Here is a 21,452-nt window from a genome sequence, read left to right as displayed (position 1 = left end):
TCTTTCTTACATATGAAGTCCTTTGTTTGCGTGTTGTTCATTGGTATTCATTATTCGTATGTAAATAATGACCTCTTTATTCGTAACCTTTGGCTATTATTAGGTACTTTTGTCCTCTATTTTAACATTGTATTTTTTGACCGAATGGGGGAACTGAAAATATATTCTGTTTGTAACATACATTCCAGTGTCTCAGATTCGGATGTTTATGTGCAAAATATCCGGAGCAAGACAAACAACAAACAATGTGTTAATGTTAGATTTGCTTTAATCATTCCATATCATTCACATGAATGGAAAAGAGTGATTATGTGTTTTCAAGCAGTCGCCGAGCAGCTCAGTACACTCACTGCCCAGGGGGACCAATCTGAGCGTTGACCCCCACGAAGGCACACATCTGGTAGCCGGTTACTGCATTGAACGTATGACCAGCCACCATGTTGGTTGCCGCGCTGTATCCATTGTACTCTCCGTAGTTGTCGCCAGTCTTGGCAGTGAAGCAGCCCATGTAGCCGATGTTCCCGCCTACCAAGTCGACCATGCCAAGAATGTCACCGGCGTTTACATGTATCTGTTCCTGTGCCGGGATGCACCACGTCATTGCGCGATCGTCACGACAACGGACGTTGTTATGGCCGACGACGGTGTAGCTGTAGATAGACAATGGCACTGATGCAGTAGATGACGTCAACTGAAGCTTAATGCCTACCTACGACCATATCTATTATGAATTATTACTATTATTGAACTAATTTGTTCTGTTTGAAATATGTATTTGTCGATTGACCTATAAAGGATGATATGTATCAGGCCATAGATGGTAAATGAATAGTGACTACTTAGTTTTAAACATGTAAATGTAGCATAGCGTAGACATACAAATGAAGACAAAAAAAAGACATGAAGCAATATACGTATAATAGCAGAAGAATAGGCAGAAGAGAATGAAACTATATACTAAAGGCAGAAGAATATGAAGCTATATACTTTTTAAGACAGGAGAATAAAAACTTCAAAACGAATAAAGGTAGAAAGGTAGTTATCGAACTATAAAGGTAAACGAATATAAATACATTTATCTATGATATATCAAGATATGATACACAAAGAGATCAAAATATTAAGTATAATGGCAGATGTAAGTATTCAAAGACATAACTGCACAAAGACAGGAGTGGACATGTGTGGACAGGTGTGGTCAGGTGTGGACAGGTGTGGACAGGTGTGTTCAGGTGTGGACAGGTGTGGACAGGTGTGTTCAGGAGTGGACAGGTGTGGTTAGGTGTGGTCAGGTGTGTTCATGTGTGGACAGGTGTGGTCAGGTGTGGACAGGTGTGGTCAGATGTAAGTATTCAAAGACATAATTGCACAAAGACAGGAGTGTTCATGTGTGGACAGGTGTGTTCATGTGTGGACAGGTGTGGACAGGTGTGTTCAGGAGTGGACAGGTGTGGTTAGGTGTGGTCAGGTGTGTTCATGTGTGGACAGGTGTGGACAGGTGTGGACAGGTGTGGTCAGGTGTGGACAAGTGTGTTCAGGAGTGGACAGGTGTGGACAGGTGTGGTTAGGTGTGTTAAGGAGTGGACAGGTGTGTTCATGTGTGGACAGGTGTGTTCAGGTGTGTTCATGTGTGGACAGGTGTGGTTAGGTGTGTTCAGGAGTGGACAGGTGTGGTTAGGTGTGGTCAGGTGTGTTCATGTGTGGACAGGTGTGGACAGGTGTATTCATGTGTGGACAGGTGTGGACAGGTGTGTTCATGTGTGGACAGGTGTGGACAGGTGTGGTCAGGTGTGGACAGGTGTGTTCAGGAGTGGACAGGTGTGGACAGGTGTGGTAACGTGTGGACAGAATGCACAACCCCAGCGCGTATACCTGTGTGCAGGGAACGTTCCAGCCCGTCTGAGCACCACAAATCTGATGTCCCCCGACTTGAGGCAATAGGTTCTCCAACACTTGACGGCTCCAGACTGCTGGATCGTGGAGTATTCAGACGCTCCAAAGAAGACGAATGGGATGTTTGGAGTCTGTTGTTGTAACGGTATGGTCGGCATGGTGTTCACCCACGATGTTGTTGCTGACTTGTCTGAAACGTGGCCAGAAACGGCAGGAATATTTGGTAAACACTTCGTGTTCTTGAAAATGTTGACAGAATGTCCCAGTGGCAGAAACCAGTGCAGCTAAACCTAGAGGGCTTAAACCATTAACTGATATACCATTACTAAATGTGCATTCAAAAACATTTTGTTGATACCTTGCAAAATATTCAAGACTGAAATACAAATGTGTCGGTTTCTGTGGAGGGCTTGTTTGTTAAATAGCCACCTTGACTTTAGTGTATTTATTACACATGCATGACTTTCTCTTCACAGAGGGAGGCGTGGATTGATGATGATTGATTAGTAAAATGTTTTATAGGTGTTCGGGCAACTGGGCACACCTTGCCCATGATAAAGGTTTGCTAAGTACCTTGATATTTTATAAAGTATCAAAACTGCCACACGCTTTAATATAAGCGAGAATGACATTATGAACATCATGGTGAACAATATTCCTAGAACATAGAATACCAGACAATGAGAAGTCAATATTGAGAACTGTTAGAGACTCCACCATTGCCTTACGCTGATTAACATACTTTTGGCAATAGAATAAAAAATGAGCTACATTATCAAGCTGATTACACACTGTACAATGTGCAGAAATGTCTTTATTAATAACATTTAGATAAGCACCAAGACCACAATGCCCAAGACGAAGTCTGGTTAAGAGAAGATATGTGTAATTTAGTGATAAAAGGATCGATGCCATAGAGATGACGTCCTTTTAAGTATGATGCCCATCTCTGCTGCCATTTTGTGTTAGCATGGGCCATACTGACGGTGCCTAACTCTGCCGGAGAAGGTAAAATTGTTTCATCTTGTTCTGATCGTCAAATTCTAATGCAGCTTTTGCCAATTTATCAGCTTTCTCATTTCCAAGTAATCCAACATGAGCAGGGATCCATGAAAATTCTACATCCAACAGATCTTTACTTAAGTCATTATAAGGGACGATAATAATGTTGATCAAGTCCTTCCTCGCTGAGGAAGAACCTACCCGAATTGCTTGTAATGCACTGACAGAGTCACTGAAAATTACCGCTGAAACAGGCCTTAAAAAATTAATCCAACACAATGCTTCAATGATTGCTCCTAGTTCAGTAGAAAATACTGATAAGTGATCAGCCAATCGGATAGAAAGTTCCCTCTTTTTATTAACGATGAATATACCAGCACCATCAAGACCAGACACTGGGCACTTAGAGCCATCAGTGTAAATCTGCATGGCATTTAACCACTGTAAACTTCGGATATGTTCCTCAGCTATAGCTTTAACTCGAGGTGCTGGCTCACATTTATTTACCTGTTCCAGGACATCAAGGTAAACTGATGGCAGTTAAGTGGTTCAGTCGTATAAAGCGCCGCAATTCGTCGTGCAGAGTTGCGTCCCCTTGGCATGCATAAAAACGTTGTGCGAGTCCCAGGTTTCCCAGATTAAGTTTGTCAGAATAGGACTCTTGTTGCTGGTTTTCACCAACATGGTAAAAGTTTAAGAGCAGACTTCAGCCATTCCCCCAATTCGAGATGACACGCAGTCATATACTTGAAATACTTTTCAATGCAGTGTAAAACAAAACTGACTTATTCACCTAGAGGTGATTCGTTGATTAAAGACATGTACTCGTGGCTAAATATTAAATATTGTGGGGCTGACACTCATGATGTTATTCCTGTTATGTCATATAAATTCTTATGTATCTTAATCAATCCAGATGAAAAACAAGTCATCGCCGACTCTCCTTTTCTGTCTTACTCTTGAAAAAAGGAATTTAGAGGAGGTTTTGCTGTCGTTTGCTCAAGCACACAATAGCTTTAAAACAGGAACATGTTCTTTGTGCAGATGTAATAGTCATTTTTGTTTGTTTGTTGTTTAACGCCGCATGCGGCACTAATCCAGCTATATGACGGCGGTCTGTAAATAATCAAGGCTGGATCAGACAACCCATTGACATCATGAGCATCGATCCACTCAAATGGAATACGATGACATGCATCCACTTAGTCAGCGAGCCTGACCACCCAGTCCCGTCACTCGCCTCTTATGACGAGCATAGTCGCCAATCACGACAAGAATTCTGAAGACCTATTCTACCCCGGGTCTTCAAGAGCATACTCAAAAGTAAGCAGAACGTTGAACCTGTTGGAAGAGGCTCGTGTCGCAGAAGAAGTTTACTGATTATTTAAAGTTACTGTCATAGATAAATACTCGCTCAAGATTGCTGAGAAGATCAAACAGTATTTTCGTGTATGTTTAGACGGGATACACAAACCTGAAAACGGGCAATTTAAAAGATAGCTCACCTGAACAGCTAGGTTGGCTCCCCGTCAGCGTCCCATCCAGCCTACACGCCCTGTTGAGGTTGCCGGACACAAGGTAGTTGTTGACGTCGCAGCTGTACACGGCTACCTGACCGGGGGACATCTCCGTGGTAGTGTTCAAAAGGACAGCGTTGTCACCTGAGCTGGGGGTTGGCACTGGGCAGGTTATGTCTGCAGTGACGGACAACGGGGTCAGATACGTGCGTTACAGGAGCATGCGACCAGAGATTATATATGTACATAATTTGTATACAGTATGTGTGTTTGATCCCGATCATTAGCATCCTAGAGGACCCACCATCACCATCACCTTCTCGAAGTTCCAACCTTGCCGAACTTGGCTGGAATTTATGGGTTCGATCGTAGCGCCTCCAGTGGCTGTTACCAGTAATGTCACTTCTATGTCCCTCCTATTGACCAATCAGATTCCACCTACCTTATCACTTGCAGTTGCTTCAAACAAAATGGCGGCGCCCAGTAAAGACGATCTGATGTATTACCAATATCTATATTGTTCTAAAACGGGTCTTAGCAAAGTGAATCATTGATGGCACCTTGATTAAACTTGAAAAGATTGGAACAATATCTGTCGACGTCCAGTTGACGGTACATATGTTTTTCAGATCCTGCAGTCGACCATAATCAGCGCGTTAAATTCCATGTTGTTTGCAAACCGGATGTCAATTTCATCAGGCGAGTTTGTTTCGGCTGTGCATAGATTTGTTAGTCCAACCAAACCGTAACTCCGGAATTCCAACCAAGTTCGGCAAAGGTGGAAACTGGACTGTAAGTACTATTACACTGTAATTGCGTCGTTTCGGTACAACATGCTTGAACTAGCATCTTATCCATAAGAACATTTTGTCTGCTTTAACATTGCATGGTTCAATTCTTGAAAATATACAGTAACTGTTTTTTCTCTAAAAGGAAAAGGTTTTGTTTTTTGTTTTTCCAAATAAAAAGCGACAAAAATCATTTCCCTCATCGTAATAAATGTCCACTAAAGTCAATTGTACGATTCCGATTATATCATAAGCATGTGTGTAAGAATCAAATAGTGATCATACAATATGGATATGTTCTCCACATAATAACCATAAAATCTGTTGAAAGAAGCTGTGTTTGAAACACATATTTTTCAGGATTTTCAGCATGTTGTGTTTGGTAAACATATTCAGTGAGGGGAGGTACATGAAGCCTAGTGGTTAAGGATTCGCTTGTCACGACGAAGACCCGGGTTTGATTCCCCACATGGGTACTCTCAGTTCAGTGGATCAGTGTTCAACTAATTCAATAATAATGCATGTATGCGTCCATTCCAGGACCCGTTCCACAAATCAGCGCTAAGACCGTCGTGACTCCCATACTTTTAACATAATCTACATTTATGATGCCTATGAGGAATGCCAGGATCCACTTTCACAAAGCAATCTCTGTGCTAAGGTCATTTAAGCCTGTGTTGAAGCAAGGGCGTAAATATGGTCTTAGTCCTAAGATCACGTGGTGCATGTGGATCCCGATCTCCATCCTTATGACGTAATGCACTTAATGTGTCACGATTAGTTCATGTAGTTGGTCACATGGAAATATTCCGACGGCAACAGGTGGTGTTCTGTGTCATTACGAGTGACCTATACTGACCATTGTAGTTGCAGTTGCCACAAGTAGCCGGACAGTCTCTGCTGTAGTTGATGAAGGCACTGCACATGTCAGGTACAGCATTCAGGACAGGGCTGCAGTCATCCCGTCGATCCTCGCACACTCTTATCCCTGTACACAAACAAAAAACCCTCATTTGAAGCATGCATAGATATATGTCTCCATATCCATTTATCGACGGCACCTGGTGGTACATTATACCGATTAACAACGTCAGTCGCCGATGGCCAGGTGGTACAGTATCAGGAATAATATATGTCAGTAGCAAGTTTTTGTCTGGAGGCAGAAGCAGTAGCAGGCTGCGTACATTATACTCACGAACACACTGTGGTTCCTGTCCAGAGAGGGCGCCACCCTTCTGGCATCCCCTGACAAGATTCCCGCTTTGCAGCGTATATCCCAGATCGCAGCGATACACGGCATCCGTAGCCAGGGGAACCTGGGTACCGGATACCACCTGGGCATGCTGGTCAGTCGATGGAGAGCGCACACTACAGACTCCGCCTGGGCAAAAATAGATCAACCTATGGCAATTCCTCAAGTATAAACACTGGTCTTCTTCTCAAGTTCCACAAAATCAGAGTGATAATTAGCATTGCATATGTTCACAAAATCGTGTGGCTCCGTGTCAGAGTAACTCGTGTGCAGTATATATATTGAAAAACACACCTTTAAATGATAAAATTCCTAAACCTTTCTTTTCAGTATTATGCAATGTTGTTAATTTGTCACGAATAATATTGCTTTACAAAGTAGGTTATAGGTTGTAGTTCAACTTCGAGTTTTCTGATAGCAAATATCGCAAAGGAGAGGAGCCTTTTTCGAAGATTCGAAAAGCTTCGGTGGTGTTCTCAGTTTTCGTCTTCTGGATCCTATCTCATATTAAATAAAAAACATTTCAAAATATTGGTTCTTTTACCCTGCCATGTGGGAAAAGAGCAGAAAACCATTGCATGGCATTCGGATTAAAATAAACAATATTCCGTTTATATGCACCAGAAGGCAAATGCATACCAGAAACAGTCTTAATGATACGGGCTCCAATGCAAAGCCTGTCACATATTTAGGCTTGCGTTAGGAATACAGATGTCACTGAGAAGAACTTGGGAAATACGCATAAATCTATGGCGTTATGGTGGTGCTCGCATCATGATTGGTTGGTTGGTTGGTTTGTTGTTTAACGCTGCACCCAGCAATATTCAAGTTATATGTCGGCTGTCTGTAAATAATCGAGTCTGGACCAGACAATCCAGTGATTAATATCATGAGCATTGATCCACGCAATTGGGATCGATGACATGCATCAACCAAGTCAGCGAGCCTGACCCCCCGATCCCGTTCGTTACCTTTTACGACAAGCATAGTTGCCTTTTACGACAAGCATGGGTTGCTGAAGACCTATTCTACCCTGCAATCTTCACGGGTAGCTCCCATCATGAAAGCGTAGACATATTTGCTATCAGATTATCCAAAACACACTATCCATAAACAAGTGCAACATTGGTTTGTTCTCGAATAAAGTAGTCTCAAAAGGAACTGATATTCAGTGTATAGGTATGCATGTATTCATCACTGAACAAAAGAGTTTACGATCATGAATATTTTGGGGAATATTTGTTTGTAGTTAATCCAACAATTTCATAAAAATATTCCCCCAAATACTCATGATCAAAATTTGTTTTGTTCAGAATATGTTATTTTTCGTATATTCCTCATATGTTGCCATGGTGGCAATAGTACGATGACATGTTACACAGGAATGTTTTGATAGAACCCATTTGGTTACGGTTTTTGAATTGATACAGATCTACTTTTTCTTGCTGAAGACTGAGCACACAATTCCATAAAATATCCCAAGAAATGTTCATGATCCTTAAGTTCAGTATATGAAAAAATGGCAGAAAAAACCTACCCAGACACTTTGGAAGGGATCCACCCAGATTGCCGTCGGACTGACACTCCATCCTCAGCTGACCAGACACCACGTGCCCTACTGTACACTCATACACAGCGTATGATCCGATTGAAACTTCTGCTGCGGACACACGCTGAGTGTTGTCTGCCTCTAAAGGCTGGGGCACGACACACTTTGTCTCTTTTGGAAGAAAACATTGGAACATAATGTGCCGGTGACGTCAAAACCTTAACTATAAATATTTTTAGGGTAAGCATATTTCTTGAGAACATTATTATAAGTTGTAGTTGTAGTAGTTGTTTTAGTAGTAGCAGAGATAGCAGTAGTAATGGTGGTAGTGGTAGAAGCAGTCATGGTGCTAACAACTTCAATAGGTTTCTTTATAACTTCATTTTTCCCAAACATCTAATTGTTTCAAAATGTTTCCATAGTACACCGAAATTCTATTCCCTTTGTGTGTTTAATATATGCAGCAAACATTCCTTTAATCCTTTAATCGCTTAATCTTCATGTTGCCAGACCTTAAGTTTGTACCTATACATCTGCACACAGAAGCTAATAAAAAATGGTTAAACAGACAAACTGACCAAGATCACAGACAGGAGCGGATGGATTGTACAGCAAGCTGTGGATTATCAAATCTGTCTTAATTGGTGGAGAATCAGGGAAGCTTGAGTTTGCTATGACTCATGCACTACCTCCCTACACTAACTCGCAGCAAGCAAATGTTATTTCAGAGATGAAGGGAGACAAAAGCAGCTTCACGTCGGCTGTCATCTTGGCGAAGAAGGAAGAAGGTGACAAGCAGAATCCAAGCTGACCCAATCATCAGCAAGAGGACAACAGTCTATACAAAGTAATCTTACCCTAAACACTCCAACCAGACCAAAGCAACATTTTTAATATGACTACACCAATCTTCCGACTGGTAAAGATTCAGGGTTAGAATTGGCCTTCAACTATCCATCCTTAAAGGCAACTAATGGGATCGGGTGGTAAGGGTCGCTGCCTTGGGTTGACACATTGTTTAACGCCACACTCAGCAATATTTCAACTATAATGACAGCCGTCTGGAAAATCGAGTCTGGACCAGACAATCCAGTGATTGACATCATGCGTATCGATCTACGCAATTGAGGTATGATGCCATGCATCAACCAAGTCAGTGAGCCTGACCACCCGATCACGTTAGTCGCCTTTTACGACAAGCATAGTCGCCTTTTAAGGCAAGCATGGGTTGCTGGAGACCTATACGCCTCTGGGTATGTAAACACTGTACTTATATGTACTCAGTGTGAAAATGATAATAACAATCAACCTGTTAATCGTATGGTAGAATATGATACCTGTAAGTTATCTGGCCTTATTGGTAGGCGTATTTACTGAGCATATTTAGTGGATACTTACATATATACTGTATCCTACTTCCTCGTGTTGACAACGTGATTTTGTGCTTAAATACGATACCAGCGAAAATGAACAATCTTTGATCGATCACCGGTCAACAGCACACATACAATTTGTTTAAATATTTCCGAGCCACTTTCACTTGATTGTATTTTTCATTACATTCCAGTAGGGACGTTTGAAATTCGTAAGGGTTTTCTTCAGACTCATTATTCTTTTGCAGAGTCAAGGTTCAAAATATAAGACTCGCAATTTAAAACATTTTACTGCTACCATGAAACTATTACATTCATATGCAAACCACCAACACATTATGTGTTTATCTCTGCATCATCAGTATACTTTACTTGTTACAATGTTTGTTTTATGTTTCAATGTATTACCCGTGACACAAAAATATTTCCACCAGTCTGGAATTCCGACTGAACCAAAGTCAGCGAGTAGGTTTTGTCACTTGTTTACAACATCAAGTGTTTTGTGTGTACGAGCCAGCACTTCTGCTGACCTGCGTTTTGAGTGTACAAGCTGGAACAACTGCTCAACTTGTTAATGTTATGTATTGTCTGACAGATGTTGACAATTCTGTTATTCATTTATGTATTTGTACCTCTTTACATCTCTTACCTAATGCCAGTTCAATCATCCGATTCATTATCATTGCCTCCAGCAAATCCTTGTCAAGCTCTCGATTGAATATGCAATTTCACTGAGCACTTGTGCTTTCAATATTGTTACTATTTCTTAGCGCTTTTGAGGACAAAAGCTCCAAAATGTTCAAGGGTATTGTCATAGTGCAAACCGCTTGAATCAGTTTGTTGAAGACTTTATGTATCCAAATTACCTTAAAGACTTAACATGTTTCTAAAGATCGCTAAAATTCTAACTCCTTTGTCTGTTTAATATATAGAGCAAACATTCGGCATATGCTCTCTAATTATAAGCCCCTAAGGGCAGGACCCTTAATCCCCAGCTCTATCCATAAATGTTACGTCCTGACGTCGCCGGATGTTACGTATGTACCCGTACGTGGGTGATTAACCTTGCCAAATGTTATGTTATACACACAGAGAGAGAGACCAGCACAGATCATCGATAGGAGCGAACGGATTGTAAAACTAGTAGTCGTGGCGTCGGCTACGGCCGCTGCCTTACCAAAGACTATCTCGATGATGAAGAATCGCCGTCCGAAGTATGTAAGTAACAGGGCGGAATTAGCAGTGGTAGTGGAAGTTTTATTATAAAGACGCTAGGCGCCAGGGTACATAAACGTTCATACGTACAAATAACAAATGCTTAACCAGTATACTCAGTGTCGACGTTATGAAGTAATAATATAGGAAATATATTCTATCAAGGGCCAATTTACCACATATAAATATACACTAACGTGCCGTGGAAAATATCTAAAATATTTTTTTGAATTACAATAATTTCATCAGGAATAATATTCAAATCAATTAACATTTAGTCAAACAAGTACAGATATGTATGGGAGTATACACCCATGTTTGATGGTCGATATAAATAAACCAAACAAGAAATGGTTATTCGATGGTGATGTATTTGATACGGGTATCACAGTTGTTTTTTGTACCTTGCGTTTGCAGCCTTTCGGTGATTGTTTTCAGCCAAGTAACGTTTTGATAATGTTTGTATTTTGTGGGTCAAATCCATGTCATGTTATTTAATTTAATTAAAAATTACTACAGATACCATTATGAGGATGTGTTTCACTAGAACTATACTGCATAAATACCTGTACAAATAGGAGGATTGCCCAACAATGAACCATCAGAACTGCACATCCTTTCCAAGTCTCCGTTGGTGAGGGTGAACCCTTGTAAGCAGCTGTAGTAGGCCTGTGTGCCCCCCTCCACCAGCGAAGGGGACTCGCGGACAACGTTGCTGACGGGTGAGGGCAGAGGGACATTGCACCGGATTTCTGGAGAATAAAGGCCAGACTACAAAGTACATTCACACGCAAATACATGAAAACTGTTAATCTGAATGCTGACGTTACTAATTTCGACCCGATTAACAGCATTCCTTACATACTGATGACTGGTATAACACAATGCCCATATATGCAGGTTACAATTAAGATCATCCAGGCGATTCCAGTTTCCGGTTAGGACAGTTAGGAAATTATAAGCAGATCATCTTTATCAAGGATTAGTCTCAATACATGACATTAAAGAAAATATTAAACAAACACAAAAAACAATACATTACTTTAAAAAAACCATTGTTAATATTTCATAGAAATACTTGTAATTACATTCTGTGACACAAAAGATGTCATGTTGCAGCTGCACATTTACTAAGAGTGAGACCCGTGAAGATCCGGGGTAGAATAGGTCTTCAGCAACCCATGCTTGCCGTAAAATGTGACCATGCTTGTCGTAAAAGGCGAATAACGGGATCGGGTGGTCAGGCTCGCTGACTTGGTTGATGCATGTCATCGATCCCAATTGCGTGGCTCGATGCTCATGACATTAATCACTGGATTGTCTGGTCCAGCCTCGATTATTTACAGACCGCCGTCATATAGCTGGAATATTGCTGAGTGCGGCGTTAAACAACCAACAAACCAACCAACCAACCAACCAACCAACCAACTAAGAGTGAGTGAGTTGGGTGTACGTGTCAACATTCGAGTCTACTTGTTTGAAAATAAATTCTCGGATGTGTCGAAGCTCCGGTTGTGTCGAACTCTGACTATTTTAACCTAGATGTGTCGAACAGGATGGATGGAATTCTAGGTATCTCGAACACAAGTTATTGTAAATTTAAAGTAATTTAAAAATTACCCTCATAAGTCGAAATATGTATCAGGTATAATGATCAATCATTATAGGTGACCCGCACCCCATGCTGATGAGGATGGTAGCGGAGTGTGGCTGATTACGTGGCATTGGTTGGTTGGTTGGTTTGTTGTTTAACACCACACTCAGCAATATTCCAGCTATATGACGGCGGTCTGCAAATAATCGAGTCTGGACCAGACAATCCAGTCATTGATATCATGAGCATCGATCCATGCAATTGGGATCGATGACATGCATCAACCAAGTCAGCGAGCCTGACCACCCGATCCCGTTAGTCGCCTTTTACGACAAGCATGGTCGCCTTTTACGGCAAGCATGGGCTGCTGAAGACCTATTCTACACGTGGCATTGAATCAGGTGGTCAGGTTATGACTTTGTTGTATAATAGTGAGTACTTTGGTTTAAAGTCGTTTGAATCATGACGTAAGTTAATTCAGGTCGTGTCACCCGAATTTGGTAAGAGAACTCAACATGACCCAGGTCGTTCGGGGAAACAGGGTAATGCTGACATGTCCAGAGTCCTAACGAGGCAAATCTAAGATCGATCTTAACTATCTGAACTATCAACGGTTCCTAACGTGATAAAAGGACGTAATTCTTCTGTAGCGCCATGCACGGTCCCTGCTCCCTTTGGTACGTATATGTTACAGTCAATATGTAAAATGACTCATTTTGGCACTTTACAAAATGCGTAAATATATCATATCAGTCATATTAGAAGTTAACTGAAACATAATTTTTATTAACAAGTTGAAAAGGGCTTAAAACATCACAATTGACCAATTATGCTAGGATTAGAAGCCTAGAACCCCCGTCCCGCCTCCCACCGCCTAAAAGAACCCCAAAAACCCAACAAATACCCCCCACCCCCACCCCCGCTCTAAAATAATAACAAACCCAACACATTTTACACATTATGACTGATTTGTTGACACATTGACTGTAACACATATAATATAATGTCGGTGAAATGGGTTTTTTTTGCAATCACCCAGAATGAGAGTGACGGCACCCTTTTTTGGTATTTATTATCACAAATCAATACAATTATTGACCCTCAGCTTATGATCACGCATTGTCATGCAGTCCCAGTCGTCTTAAATATTTGTACAAGCTGGGTCCAAGGATATGGCTGGATGTGGGGGTGGGGGCTCGTGAATACATACGTTAGCTTTGCGGTACAGTCCCAAGTCTTAACTAGCAAGTCAACAATTAGTCCAGTTCCAGCTGGAGGGAAAACATGCAGTGTTTAGACCAATGAGAACATATCTCGTTCCAAACACTTTAATATTAAAAAAGTCGGATCGCACAAACTTTATGCACGGAGAAGGGCTCTTTTGACCTCCGTGAGTTACACACGGCTTCTTTTCAATAACTGACTAAAACCAGACACGTGATGAGGAAATACTGGCATGTTTCACAACCAAGATATACTGCAATGATTTTTTATATCAATAGCTCAGCAACAGAGGCTGTACAAATCGTACAAAGGTGTAATATTGGATAAGATGATATGCACATTGATAATCATTTCTTCATGTAAGTTCACAAGGTCTGTTTAATCTTACTTTCAATATGTTCAACTCAATTCATCCTTGTGAACAAAACGGACTCACAAATATCAAATCGATCTCAAGACTTAATGTCAATGGAATCAATAGTAGGTTCAGTTGTATAAGTCTTTTCATATAATCAATTAATCCATCAGTAAATGTAGCAAAAAACTAAACGCAACCTTAAGGCACTCAAGTCTTTAAGATGTACACAACATTTCATAAGTAACTTCCTCTAGTTACGCAACATTTTTACGCAACTAATGCGGCACTAACGAGGTATTATCGCTCCACTTTATAGGCATTAGCGCGAAACTATTGCGCCGCTTTCAATACACGTTCCCGCTATTTGTTACAAGATCGCGGCACATTCGCGGCACGTTCGCGGCACTATTCCGCCACGATAGTCATGCTGTCTTGTCACGGTTGTGACACATTTGCAGTACAACATACAATGTTACTATAAGTATTCGTAGATTGAGCATTCTTCGGTTATCATACATGTAGTTATATAAATGTATCAATACCACTGAAAACACATCATTTCTGACCATGTGGTGGTGGAGAAGGGGTAGGGTGGGTACGGTTGGCTAAGACGTCTGATTCGCCATGATTCGTAATGCAGAGTTGCGTCCCTTATACGTGGGTTCGAACCCTGATTTACCCTGATTTATTATAGATATTATATATATTATAATTATTGTGATACCCATGCTCGTGGGTTTCACCAAAATCGTGGATACAAGTTCATAACTCCTTGGTTTTGAACTTGGATCGATATCTGATATCAAAGGACACTCTTTAGATCACAAGCATAAGATGTAGACTTACCCTCGGGATACACATCAACACAAACGCTACGTCAAACCGCTTTCGTATTTCCCGAGGTAAAAACCCAGAGTCCGCCATTTTGTCTTTTCGGAGACATTGTAAAGTGTGTGCTCAGCTCAATTGTATCAGTGATTGTGAGTTTCCCTCTAGGCGCATACACTTTGGCGTCTGTGTGCACATCCAACACGTGCTGTTCATGCATGATGTGAAATGTCCTTGTGATTATATGCGTTCAGATGCATTGCCACGGTATTGTTATGTACACCTCAACGATAGCTACATTCAAATCATTAAAGTACTGTCGGAGATGCTGGAAAACTGCTTTTCTGGCTTGATTTAATAAATAAGAGTCACAGGACTATAAAAAGAGCATATATCAAAATAACGCATATTGCCCTAATCTAGCCTGTCCTAACTGACACTGTAATTACCCTTAAAATGTACTTTTACAGGTAAAATGATGATCAACTTATAATTCGTGTGTATATATTCGTGTGACAATATTCGTGTGTGGTCATGCATGTATGAAATGGCCCATAACCGGAGGTATTTACCTCACACCGTCCTGTGCATTCTCACAGGTGCAAATGTCACCGAGTTGGGGGTGGTCTCAACATATTGTTGTTATTGTACTTAATTGACATGTGCATTATTTGCTTGGAAACATGATGGAATAGTTCAGAGCTATGAAACGGGATGAGTATTGGAAGGTTGCGGTTTTGGAATCCAGAAGTATTTGTTGTTCTATTGGTGATTTCTTGAGGTAGCATTTATGTTCGCTGTGATGACGTACATGAATCGGTACTTTTGAATGTTGTGTTATGTCTTGCCACGAACCCGTCACACTTAGCCAAGATGGTCACAACAGCTCACAATGTCTGACTGGCGTACGTAAGACAACGCGATCGTGTTGTGCCGCCAGCACATATCTTCTGTACTTTACAGGGTTCTTATTCAGCCGAATTTTCTCCATGAGTTGAACTTTCGTTTCATATGATCCGAAGTCGACAATGTCATTCCTGCATGGTCGCCTTCAGACTACTCATGGTTTGGGCGACAGTATCTGATTCCGGACGTTATATTAACTGGCGTTATCCATGATAATGACACTGGCGTTGTTTAAAATGGGTGCTAGCTGAAGTTCCAACCAGTATATGAACACATCACATCCTATAATTTCCTTATGAAAATAACAAGTTTTCTTTTTCGCCTCCAAAGCTGGCACACATGATTCAATCAGCACAATATCATGGGTTGCAGCATGCAAAACAATGACACGATTACCTTCACCTGATGGTACCATGGGTGCTTTTTGTCAATCTGCCGATAGCCACATGTAGTCAGTGGAATGATTCATCAAGGTAAATTATCTGGACACCCTGACTGTGATAGTTATGAATGGTTCGGAGATAATGTGACATCATAGACAGTATGGAATATTTTCCCCTGAAAAGTGCTCAGTCATCACCCCGCGCAGTGTATCGAAGTACCATCTCCTTGAGAGCAATAGATAGTGCAGTTAACATTTATTGTATCTTTAATTCCTCCCGAATTCTACTACAGGTCAGGGTTTTCTTCCGCACATTAAGCGTGTACACTATACGCCTAATCACCCTGTGTCAAAGCTGTCTAATATCCTTTTACGCCCCAGTTTTGTTTTTGAGACCGGGGGCACGGGTGGCCCAGTCGTCTAAGGCGCCGCGATTCGCTGTGCAGAGTTGCGTCCCTTGGGCACGCCAGAAACCTATGATCGTGGGTTCGAATCCCGGTTCGCCCCGATTATGTTTCTAGGTTTGTCAGCACCATACCCGTGCTCGTGGGTTTCACCGAAGTGGTAAACGTCCGAGACCTGCCTCACTTCGGGCTTTCCTCCCACATTAAGCTGACACGCCGTGATATAACTGGAATGCTGTTAAAAGCGGCCTAACTCACTCACTCACTCACTCACTGTTTTTGAGATCACCCCTATACCACATATCACATTGTAGACTTGATGGTATGAATTGAAAACCCAATAGCTTGGGCAGTTCAGTAATTCATCCTATCTAAATAAATAAATGGTTTCCCTCTATCTCTCTAAAGTGTAAAGAACTTGTATACATTTCCCAATACAGACTCCATATCGTGTACCATGGTTATGGCTATGCAAGTGTAATGTAACATGCATCATGCATATGGGAGAAATGTTAACAAAACAAACGCAGCGTCATTTTGTCATTTTATATTATTGGATGCACATCTAGAGTTTTCGCAAAATTATTTTTGTGTGTGCATTAGATGTTTTTATAAAGACTACATTGTTGTCATTATAACGGAGTCACGTATATTTCTATAGTCCATTGCAGACTGCCATCAATGGACTTAGAATTAATGTAAACTTGTCGATAGGACTCATTGTGACTGAAAAACTTCAAACCACAGGTAGGTCGATCGGTAGTTACTTGATATTTCAATAACAAAAGTCTGTGAAAAATTATATCCTTTGTAACAGGCAAAAAGCAGTTTTCTAGCAATTCCGACAGTATTCTAGTTCATCGATGCTGATAACCCAATACAATAGAATACATGTACTTTCAATGTCAGAACAACTGTTTATAAATAAGAAATATTTCCACCGACAAAAACAACTGATGATATATACATCGATATGAAGGCTGTCGATAGATCGATGTTTTCGTACGCGCGTTTTGTCTGTGAAAAGCTTAATTAAAAGAGGTATAATAGGAAAAAATATCTCTCTTTAACCATTAGGAATAAATCATTCTTCACATTTCAGGGTAGAATGCGTGTTTAAACTCCCCTTCTCAAGTTATTCAATACTGTTTGCATACTCAAACTTTACTTCTCCTCTGGGGCCCGTGAAAACCCGGGGTAGAATAGGTCTTCAGCAACCCATGCTTGCCGTAAAAAGCGACTAAAGAGATCGGGTGGTCAGACTCGCTGATTTGGTTGTCATGTCATCGATCCCAATTGCATGGATCGATGCTCATGATGTCAATTACTTGGTTGCCTGGTCCAGACCCGATTACTTACAGACCGTCGTCATATAGCTGGACTATTGCTGAGTTTAACAACAAACAAACAAATAAACAAACTTTCGCCTCTGGTCGTTCATTCTTAAATTGTTACAAATACATTATGAACATCATACTTATTTTGCTCACGGTGCCATAATGAAGCCCCTGCATTCGCTGGATCTTATGTTAAAATTGAGAGCAAAAGAAACTCTACCTCTCAGTTGATTTAATCATATGTTTGATTTTCAATTATCAATTCTGCAATTAGTGATATTATATCCAAAATGTGAACTGTACTGGTGCCTAGTCAGCACTAAAAGAATACGTCTACATGGTTTATGTTTAATATATAATTAATTATTTTAATTTGTGTTACAACTTTCAAACTTAAAAATAAATTCAAATCCGCATAATACACAACAGATGATGGATATCTTAAAAATCGTGTCTTTGAAAATGAATTCATGTGCATTTTACGGCACATATTTACAGCATTTCAAACATGTTTGGGGTGTGTGGTTGCAAATTCATTTCTTGACCCAGCCTTCAATGAACCTATATATTTTTATACAAAATTAAATAGACATAGTCAAGTTTTACAATCGTTTCAAATGTTTAACTACATTAACAACAACCTCGATATACTTTCTTCGAATTCTACCCCTCACATAAGTATCCCCATCGATTTCTCTCCATTGCAAATGATACATTTGATGCTGATATCAGCAACAGCGAACGAGACGCCATGTCCATGTAGCTGGTAACACTTATATTACTGTAAGGTGGTGAGGTGAGGTGAAATTGGGTTTAACGTCGCGTCCAAGATTATTGCACTTATATAGCGACGTGCATGCACGTGTTTGTGTGTGTGTGGCTGCTTGTACTAGTCCGGACTGATGCCGATTTATAGTGCTAGCTCACTGAGATACCATGCCGCAGTTTAACATGAATACCCCACTCAGACACAGTTTACTGACTCCGAGCCGACCAGTCCTTGTTTTAGCCCCTTAATGCCGAGCGCCGGACAGGGTAACAACAAGTACAATCTTTTAACGTCTTTTTGTATGACGCGGCCCGGGATGGAACCCTGGACCTTCCGCTCTCCGGGCGGACGCTCTACCACAAGACCACGGAGGCGGTCTATTACTGTAAGGAGATGGTGAAAATATCTGGACAATTCAAGCACACTTATTCCTGGCTCGGTCCGTTAACAGGAAAATAATCAATTGGCTTATATAACACACACGCACATTATCGTCTCTGGAAGTTGACATTTTTTACCTCGTAATATAAACACACCTATAACTGATCATTAATATGCGCAATGTGTAATCCCCCCCCCCCCAATACCCCCCGAAAAAAAAACAATTTTTTTTTTTACAAAAAACAACAACCCAAAACAACAATGAGCGTAGCAAACGCTGGGTTTGATGAAAAGCCGGTAATGATGTTTTTGTTAAAGAGTTTAACCATAAATTGTTTGTTTACTTGACAATAAATAATAAATAGATCGGTATCACACGAAGCTTATTATTAATTTGCATGCTTGTTGTGGATATTGCGTGTATGAAATAATTAATTGTTAACGGGTGTTGAAACAACAGTCAGACTCTAGTCAGTTGATGCAACATCGGAGACACCAGCTCGTAATTGGGCTTCATCCAAAGACAAGAACGATGAAAGTCAAGGAAACGGGGGATGATATAACTATATAAATGTTTAAAATAATATTTGTTTTCAAAACAAAGAAAACTATGCTACGTCAATATAAAAAATAACATTGACGATTTGAACCATATATTGTTAGCTGAACCGTTGACCTTAAATTTCAAAACACAGTAGGTGTATTTTCATTCTTACATGACGAGAACGGTTTAAAAGTGCACTCTTTTGGTTAAAGGGTTAAAGGGTTCCAAAAGGGGATCAAAGATGAGGGAAACGTAACAAATATTGCTTTAATTTAAGGATAATAACTCATAGTCTTGACTGGTTCAAAATAACGTCAACATAATCCACGATAAAAAAGAAGTGACCAAAGATAATTTCCGGTATTGAATTTCATTGCAAAATGTTGCATAGTTGCATGGGCTCAAGTCGTTTCTTGAACCACCAGCATGACATCTCTCATTGGCATGTTGTAAAAATAATCACAAAACAACACTGAACTAATATATTTCTCATCGACCTCTTAAAAGTTATTTTGAAATCGAACATATGGACCTTGATTGTGTTTGGTTGTAGTTTCACGCCTCTCCCAGCAATAGTCCAGCTGTATGATGGCGGTCTGGAAATTATCGAGTCTGGACTAGACAATCCAGTGATTGATATTATGAGCATCGATCTACACAACTGGGATACGATGACATGCATCAGACAAGTCAGCTAGCCTGACCACCAAATCCCGTAAGTCGCCTCTTACGACAAGCATGGTCGCTTTTTGCGACAAGCATGGGTTGCTGAAGACCTATTCTTACCCGGATATTTACGGATGCCTAAGAACTCATTCTCAAGCGTGTCGTTCCCCCTTGGGAATTCTGGGTAGGGTCATCAATGAGTTGCTGATGAGTGAGCACTGGAATAAATTTCCCCAGCGGCGGGAAAATGGAGATTAGAAAATATCTTTTATTTGACGTCGGAAGCTGACACGCCGTGAAGGCCTATTCTCTCCCCGGATCTTCACGGTAACAGAACGACTTTCTACAATAAACATTTACTTTATTGATTAACAGGAGTTTAGGTATTTTGAAGTTGTGCTGGTGCAGCTGCTGGTTTGAACTATCTCCCAACAGCAATACACATTACGAAGATTCCGGGGTAGAATAGGTCTTCAGCAACCCATGCTTGCCGTAAAAGGTGACTATGCTTGTCGTAAAATGCGACTAACGGGATCTGGTGGTCAGGCTCGCTGACTTGGTTGATGCATGCCATCGACCCCAATTGCGTGGACCGATGCTCATGATATTAATCACTGGATTGTCTGGTCCAGACTCGATTATTTACAGACCGTCGTCATATAGCTGGAATATTGCTGAGTGCGGCGTTAAACAACAAACCAACAACAACAACATTACGAATCTCTATCTCGACCTGGCTTAACTGACCTACATTTAGGACTCTTCACAATCCAAGGCGTCAAGGAGTAAATGGCCAGGATGACAGTGCTGTTTACAAATTGTTTAACCCAGGGCACAACCCGGAAGTGTGGACGTGAGCCCCCAGGCACAACTCGTGATGCTGACAAAGCGGTTGGTGTATGTTTTACTGAATTGTGCGTGTTCTCAAATTGATAATTTTGTAAGGTGTTGTTCCGATATCGAACACAAACACAACACTTATATGGGTGATCGGCAGCCATTGTTTTATGCATCGGCAGATGGACTATAGATATATAGATATATAGATATACTCATACGCACTATTTTTGTGTGAAAGGCGTGTTCATGAAACGTCCTTTTACAATTCAGAATCAAGCATTTTGCAATGTCATGATAGAATCAATTGTACAATTATGTACATTAATTCAAATGTATATTGGTTATCGAGATGCGTGGTCAAATACATCCAATGGAACTCTTAACGGATTACAGAGCCCGACTACCAAACTGACCCAGCAGAGAAATATCAATGTTACATCGTAGATTTACGGGATGTGACAGAAAGTATTTTGTTTGTTTGTTGTTTAACGCCACACTCTGCAACACTCCAGCTCTATGACGGCGGTCTGTAAATAATCGAGTCTGGACCAGACAATCCAGTGATTAATAATTATCATGAGCATCGATCTACACATTTGGGATACAATGACATGCATCAACCATGTAAGC

General features: G+C 40.8%; 1 protein-coding gene across 1 annotated transcript in view; it reads right to left on the bottom strand.

The window, feature by feature from the left end:
- Positions 1 to 250: 250 nt before the first annotated feature.
- LOC124151721 overlaps positions 251 to 21,452 on the bottom strand; it is a 57,284-nt gene continuing 36,082 nt past the window's right edge. The window contains exons 24-30 of the mRNA XM_048387084.1: positions 11,156 to 11,341; positions 7,990 to 8,172; positions 6,396 to 6,581; positions 6,060 to 6,188; positions 4,401 to 4,589; positions 1,873 to 2,083; positions 251 to 650 (exon numbers count right to left, since the gene is read on the bottom strand). Of these exons, the coding sequence (XP_048243041.1) occupies positions 347 to 650; positions 1,873 to 2,083; positions 4,401 to 4,589; positions 6,060 to 6,188; positions 6,396 to 6,581; positions 7,990 to 8,172; positions 11,156 to 11,341 (1,388 nt within the window). The 3' untranslated portion in view covers positions 251 to 346. The remainder of the gene's footprint in view (positions 651 to 1,872; positions 2,084 to 4,400; positions 4,590 to 6,059; positions 6,189 to 6,395; positions 6,582 to 7,989; positions 8,173 to 11,155; positions 11,342 to 21,452) is intronic.

The sequence above is a fragment of the Haliotis rufescens genome, unplaced genomic scaffold (genome assembly GCF_023055435.1).
Source record: "Haliotis rufescens isolate VD_foot unplaced genomic scaffold, xgHalRufe1.0.p SCAF_64, whole genome shotgun sequence".
Lineage (NCBI taxonomy): Eukaryota > Metazoa > Mollusca > Gastropoda > Lepetellida > Haliotidae > Haliotis > Haliotis rufescens.
Note: the sequence above shows the minus strand (reverse complement) of the source record. Positions and strands in the feature narration are given on the sequence as shown.